At 35.1% G+C, this 7,247-nt stretch overlaps 1 protein-coding gene across 1 annotated transcript in view; it reads right to left on the reverse strand.

Annotated features, from left to right (window-relative positions):
* Positions 1-7,247, reverse strand: part of LOC106475250 (N-acetylneuraminate 9-O-acetyltransferase-like) — a gene marked incomplete at its 3' end in the record, with an annotated part of 27,727 nt that overhangs the window by 10,768 nt on the left and 9,712 nt on the right. The window contains exons 2-4 of the mRNA XM_022379409.1: positions 5,734-6,059; positions 5,291-5,396; positions 4,859-4,983 (exon numbers count right to left, since the gene is read on the reverse strand). Coding sequence (XP_022235117.1) covers positions 4,859-4,983; positions 5,291-5,396; positions 5,734-6,059 — 557 coding nt within the window. The remainder of the gene's footprint in view (positions 1-4,858; positions 4,984-5,290; positions 5,397-5,733; positions 6,060-7,247) is intronic.

The following is a 7,247-nucleotide window of genomic DNA, read 5'->3' on the forward strand; positions in this document are numbered from 1 at the left end:
AAAAAACTTTATATTTTATCTGTTATTTTCAGTAATTAATCCCTGTACGGGTTTGGTAAATTTGACTGATCTTGCAACGACCATAAAAAATGAGGAAATAAAAATAAATTATGCATCTTTCATTCTAGAATGAACACAAATTATAACATGAAAACATAAATGTTTAAATGAAATAGCTTAAATCTCGAAAGATTATACATTTATATATATATATATATTTTTTTATATTGACCTTTCACCCATGCCTGGCTAACTATACAGAAGTTACAACGACGCGGCTCACGTGCACTGATGTTACCATATCAAATAACATAAAGGTGACCTTTGGTCTGTACAAAGTAGCTTGTCTTGGCTGTGTTTTAGTAGAGTAGTATTTTATAAAATATAGTCACATTTCAATTATTATACATTATATATGTACATAGATTATTGCTATTTTGAAATAAATTCTTAAAATTATTTTTCCTAAAACATAGAACAGTAAATAAAGAAGTAAAGCAAACAATTATCTCTTCTAGTTACAGCCTTTGGACTCAGTTGCTGCTTGATGTAGGCCGCTAAGCCTTTAAAATTTTTGCACGTGGAGGATATGAAACAAAATATTTTTTTTAGGTTTTATATATATATATTTGAATAATTAAAAAATCATAAATTACTACATTAATACCATAGAATTCCACTATAATTTATCAAGCTTAGTAACTAAGCTTTATTTTGGTTATTGGTGGAAGTCTGTCTGATACTACAGAGGAACCAGTCAGATGGTGGAGATAGTGTGTGTGTAGTAGTTCATATGACAGCTCAGAGAATCTTTCCAAGTACTTGATGATGGTGAGTTGCCAAAGACTGTGTAAGTAGACAAATCTGGTGTGAGGAAACTTGAAATAGTAATTGATTATCCATCCCCCAGAAAGAGTAAACAATCCAGATGAGTGGACAGATCCATTTGGTAAGAGTGGAGGGAGAAAGGTCTCTATAGAAGAAGGTGTCTCAAGTAATGAAAAGACTGTGTTGGGAACCTCAAAATGAGGAAGTACAGGAAAGATAACGAATGGCTAGGACCAGACACAGAAGTCTGTCCAGAGCAGAATATCTATAAAGATGGGAGATATAGGGAAAAAAGGTGGGTGAAAATTGGGGACCACTTTCCATAATATCTAATGTTTAAGGAGAGAGGGAATGGTCATGGTAGAGAAAAATGTACAAGCAGTGGAAAGAAATCTGGTTAGAATCAATGGGCACAGATGTCAGAATAATGACAACTACATGCAAGGAGAAGAAAATAAGCAAGCAGCAAGGGGTTCAGAATGGTTGAGAATGAGGACATGAAGAGTGACACCCAAGTCACAGTTAGGCAAAAGAGTGAGAAAACAGGGCCTGAGCAAACATAAGAGAGTAGTAAGAACAGAGGAGAATAAAATGTTGTAAAATTAGGAAAGGTGGAATGTACTTGACAGAGCAGCTTGATGCCCTGCAATTGTAGAAAAAAGACAAGTTACATTCAATTAACCAAGTAAAGAAAGAAGTATGGTGAAGTGAGATAGGTCAGCCAGGGGCAAAATGACAAAGGAGAAACCAATGACAATAAGTCCAACTCAATAGGTATATCCTCAGTGTCCTTTGATTTCAGGAGGAGTTTGCTCTGTTTTGAAGTAGATGTTTCCATCTAGATGTCTCCAAACGTAGTTTCTTAACTCACTTTGGAGAGCCAGCAATCTCCTCTAATCTGTTCTGAATGAAAAAGGGAGATATTTGCCTTAAGCTTTGTCAGATAAAGAATGAAGGATGAAAAAATGAAGTACAGGTACATACCATAGAGTTTTTCATTGTTTTTTTTGGGGGGGTCACTAGATGCAAGATCCATACAAGGGGATCCCCTACAATACTAAAGTAGAGCAATGTAAAGATGCCAGGGTTTCGTTGGCACTATACCCAAACACCAGCATCAGACACAATATCTCCAACACCCATTGAGAACATCCAACACTGGTACTTAGTTGACCCTAGTTCAACAGGACCAGCTGATTCACCCAGAGGGAGCCACCCCAAGGCCATCTGTCTACATGAATTCAAGGCCAAAGTGATGTGTTAAAATGCCACTGATATAAACTGACCCACCAATGACATCCCTCAATCACAAGGATCCTCTCCTTCCTTTCACAGGATGCCATGCACGGCAAACACGTGGGTGGATGTTTGGATCCCTGAGGAGGTAAACTGAAGATATAGAACCTTCCCTGGGAGGTCCCAAGTTTGGAACAAACCCAATGGATATTTGAGGGTGAAGGGAACATACTGTGGGTTTGATGTGGTCCTGTTGTGAAAGATAGTCTACAACAATGACCAGAGTGCCCAGGACATGACAGGCAGTTAAGTTCACCTGACTGGAATGGGCTCAACGAAGAGATCCAAAGTCTGGAATCAGAGGATTCTGAAAGGGTTGCCCCTTTGATAGTTGATATGAGACAACACCATGGAATTACCCAAGTGGACAATGACTAAATGATCCATCAGGAGAGGGTGATATTGGGAGCATACCCATTGGACTGTAAGCAGTTTCAAAATTTTTGATGTGGAGTGAATGCACTTTTTGAGGTTTGGATACCTGAAGATTGAGAGTCATTCTGGGATGCCTTTCACCTGGTGAGGGATGCATCAGTGAATAGGTGTAGTTCAGGCTTAGAAGGATGTAAATGGTAAAGGTGGTGTTTGAGCATTTAAGCCAGCAGGCAAAATCCTCCAGGAGATGGAAAGGAAGGAAGATCCATAAGGACAGTGGATCCATGATAAGATTGCATTGGAGTGGAATGGGAGGTTCCTGAGAAGCCATAGTCCCAAAGGGAGATAGAACCTCCCACACAGGACAAGCAAATACTTTGGTGACTAAACTCCTGAGGTTTTGTAAATGGAGACAAGAAGGTTGGGCCTCATTGACATGAGAGTTGAAAACTATCCTGAGGTGAATAAAATATTGGGTTGAGGTTAGAAAGGATTTGGAAATACTGATAAACCATCCCAAGCATCATCCTGAAGATGAAGAAGGCTAATTTGACTAAAGAATTCCTCCCAGGGACAGGAGAGGAAGAACCAATTATCCATGCAGAAGTGAAACCAAAGTCAAAGATCAAGTAGATGACGAGCAAAAGCCCACCTAATATGATTGAAAACATACGAGGCTAATGCTATTCCAAATGGAAAGGTATGGAACTGAAAGATACGGTCACTGTGTACAAGTCTTAGGTAACATTATAAGGCAGGAGCTATTGAAACATGGTGAAAGGCATCCAACACATCTACATTAGTCATCCATAGAGTTACTTGGAAAGGCCATCAGAGAGAGAAAGAGATGAAATTCTTCATCTGAGAGTGAGGGACGACCAAAAATGAGTGATGGCAGATACGCCAATGATGAAGCACCAGTCCCTAATCTTTTAGGGTAAAATTAAGATAGCGTTATTGTCTGGAGAAGAAAAGTAGGCTGGATCAGAGGAGGGATGAAAGACTGTTGAGTGGGTGAGAAGACAAGGGGAAGAAATGTGGAGGGCAAGACTCTGAGTCAGGGCTTGAATGACTCATCTGTCTACAGGGAAATTAGCCCATAAATGAACAAACTAGTACATACAGGCTACCACAGGACCTGAACCAATCTGATGGTCACCAATGGTTAGAGTGAAAGAAAGGAAATTGAGCAGAAGGAGGTGGGAGGCCAGGATACTGGAACAGGATTGGGAGAAGAGTGTGAATGAGGTTGAGGGACAGATGAGGTGAAGTGAAATTGTGACAAATACAAGACAAATAAGGAAAAGAAAACTGATGGTGGGCAGCTTCAGCCCATGATTTGAGGGAATCAGAGACACTGCTAAAGACCCTCTGAAGCATCATAAATTATGGGGGATAGAGAAAGAATGATACAAACCTGGATAATGAGATTTTGGAAACCTGAGGAGGACTAGGACTGAACATGTTCTTCAGATGGTATGGAAGTACCCAAATCAAAGTCAGGAGGTGGAAAAAGACACTCTATTTTGTCCTCCTTAACCTCATTTTCAAGATCAGGTGAAGGGAACTGTGTAGCAGGGATGAAAGAACAGAGCCTGGTGGCAGCATGAATCCCATCACATGATGGACAAAGGCTATCATTTCTTCCACAGACAAATAACTTCCAGAATTGTTAGAAAATTGGTCATAATGAGTATTATTTTCACTCATTTTTGTTGAGGAAGAATTCATGTTAAATTGTGAATTCATACTGATATGTTGAAAAGGAAAACTTAGACAAGTTTCAGCAAAAACTAAGACACCTTTACATGACTGTGCCGAGAAAAAAGAACAGATTTTTGCATGTGTATGTAGAGGGAGCATTTGTGCAAAGAAGTGTCATCATGCAATAGCACAAGTTCACTTTTTTCACATGAATTTTAGGTTGTAGTTTTCAAAGACTAGTGGCATGCAATTCTGTCAGGCAGAAAATGCAACTTCAAGAGGAAAATAGCTACCTGTGTATGGAATTTAGTAATTGTATCGGAAAGAAAGATTAGTCTCGTGTGAGATTAACTAATTAGTAAATTCCACTAATCACCCAACTATAAACAAGGCGTGCATAAACATTTTTGTGAAACTTTATGTTTTCCTTCTTAATAAGCATAAGAGGACACTACATACATTAAAGTATTAGGAAATGGAAGAAATAAATGTTGGAACAACCCTACAAGATTAAAAGATGTTATATAGATGTATTTTACTAAAATTAATTGTATCTACTAATGAGCTTCAGTTACTTTTTTCCCCCTCCTAAAAGGTTTTTGTACCAAAAATATATAAAAACAGATTTTTGCATTTTTTAAATTAAAAATCTTACCAGACACCAAATGCTGAAAAGGTGATGATCTGAAGTGTGGTCACTGACTCAGGACTACTGCAACAGGTCCCATCATTGTAGTTCATATGATCATTACAGTACATGTTTAATAAAATTTGAACATCCTGGAACAAAGTAACATTTGTCAATAAATTTACTAGTCGCTTCAAAATCAAACTAAGTAAAGAAAACATCAAATAAATAATTATAATATATATATATATATATGTGGATATGTATATATATTAAAAAAGATCAGAGTAGCAATTTTAACTAATTCTAAAAGTTCTCATAATTTCCCCATTAAAAAATGTGATTTCTTCAAATTACCCAACTTTTCAAGCACATACTTATACTATCTTTTATGAACAAACTTTTGTACATAGTATTATATTAATAGAATTATATTCTAATTAATAGAAGACTGCTCACATAATTAAGAGCAACATTTCCAGCATGTAGACCATCTTCCATTTCATTAATTACTCCAAGAGATATCATTCTTGCAGAACTCCACATTTGAACATTACTGTATTGTCTGAAAATATAATAAAGAATTAAAAACATTTCTATGGTTATCTTGATGTTGATATACAGATTTTTACAAAACTTCTATAAATACTTTACAAAAAAGTATTTAAAGAAATTAGTATGAATATTCATGGTAACATAGAAGCCATTTTAATTAGTTTTATGTTTTAATACAAGATCAATAAACACACACACACACCAAAAATTATGAGGGAATAAAACATAATTAAATATAGTGAAAAATTTTCTTGTGAAATAGAACACAACTGTAAAGAAACTGTTCATTTTGATTTTAGAAGAATGCCATAAGATACTGTGGTAATTATTATTAAACTATTACTTACAAGACTTCAGTGGCAATACTGTTATACAACTCAATCTGGTCATTAGTGATCATCTTACGGTTCGGACTCAGCTTATCTTCATTGACAGGTTCTTGCAACATCCACAGTACCTTGCTCCTCTTTCCAATCTGGTCAAGATAAGGCATTAATCTTGTCATGTTTGTACGGTAGTTCTCTACAGCTTCCATACTTCCATTAAAAACTTTGATGCTCCATGTACCACTACCCACTATTATTACTTTAGGTCGTTTCTTTGGTTCTTCATGTAACCATTTTTCAAAGACTTCATACATAGAACTGTTCACCATAGGATGCCATAAAAAATCCTGAAAAAAAATGGTTCCATTATTCCTCATTAAAAGGTTATTAATATATTCTTTACTGAAAACCCTGATTATGAAATGGGTTACTCATTAAAACATGAACACTTAAATCAGTTGATTATTCAAAACAATGTTCAGGTATTGGAAGTATGAATTGAAGAAAACTACTTTCATAATATGTTCTAGTTAAAAGAAAAACAAGGAGTAGCCAGTCACAAACTGCATGTGATTAAAAACTACTAAATTTCTATGGTGAGAATTTAAAAACATATTAGTTAATGAAAATATTTTGTGGGGACACTTTTTTTGTTTTGTAACTGTTGTTATATCTAGTTGTTTAAGGTAAACTAAATCAAATACATGGATAAAAATTTTGGTTGACAAGTGCACTTTTTTAATAATTGCATATGTAAACATATTTATAATGTTCTTTTGACAATATATATCTTTATGTGTCACAAGACATTATTATTAAGCCCATAATATTTTTAGCACTACATTCTTTAATCCTATTGCAACAGACTTTTGTATTTTCATGACCTTGTAACCACCATGTAACCATGGTGGTATACATATGACAACTCTTAAAGTACTTAATGTATCTTCACAAAATTTGACAAAATTTCAGTAAACTTTAGTCTTTTACCGACAAAAAAATATGACATTTCGATTTAATATTTTTACTAAAATTTTATCTGTAATTTTGTTGTGTCAGAGGTTTGACTGCTTAAGTGCAAAGTGATTTTCATGTTAAGATTAATAATACTTTTCTTCATCTGAAAAGTTTCAAATTTCATTTTCATAATCCATAAAGCCATCTAAATAAATAGCAAAGTTTTTTTCTCGGAAAAACATAATATTTTATGTTGGTTAACTTCATAACCACTATAAATAATAATAGGAAATAATTCAAAATCAGCTCTTTTTCTTTCTGGAATGACAGCAAATTATAACAGGAAACCACAATTATTTATCCTACATATCTTAAAGCTTGTAACAGTATATATATATATATATATATATAATTAACTTTATTAACTTTTGAACTGTGTCTAACTAATAACCCTCCCACACAAGTTAGAAATCCTTCAACAAACATGTAGCTCACATTACCCCATTGAATTACTTAAATCACGTATAACGTTCTACCCAGTCCCCATTGAAGGTAAGTATAACGTTCTGGGACTGGGT

This window comes from Limulus polyphemus, unplaced genomic scaffold, assembly GCF_000517525.1.
Source record: "Limulus polyphemus unplaced genomic scaffold, Limulus_polyphemus-2.1.2 Scaffold8289, whole genome shotgun sequence".
Taxonomy (NCBI): domain Eukaryota; kingdom Metazoa; phylum Arthropoda; class Merostomata; order Xiphosura; family Limulidae; genus Limulus; species Limulus polyphemus.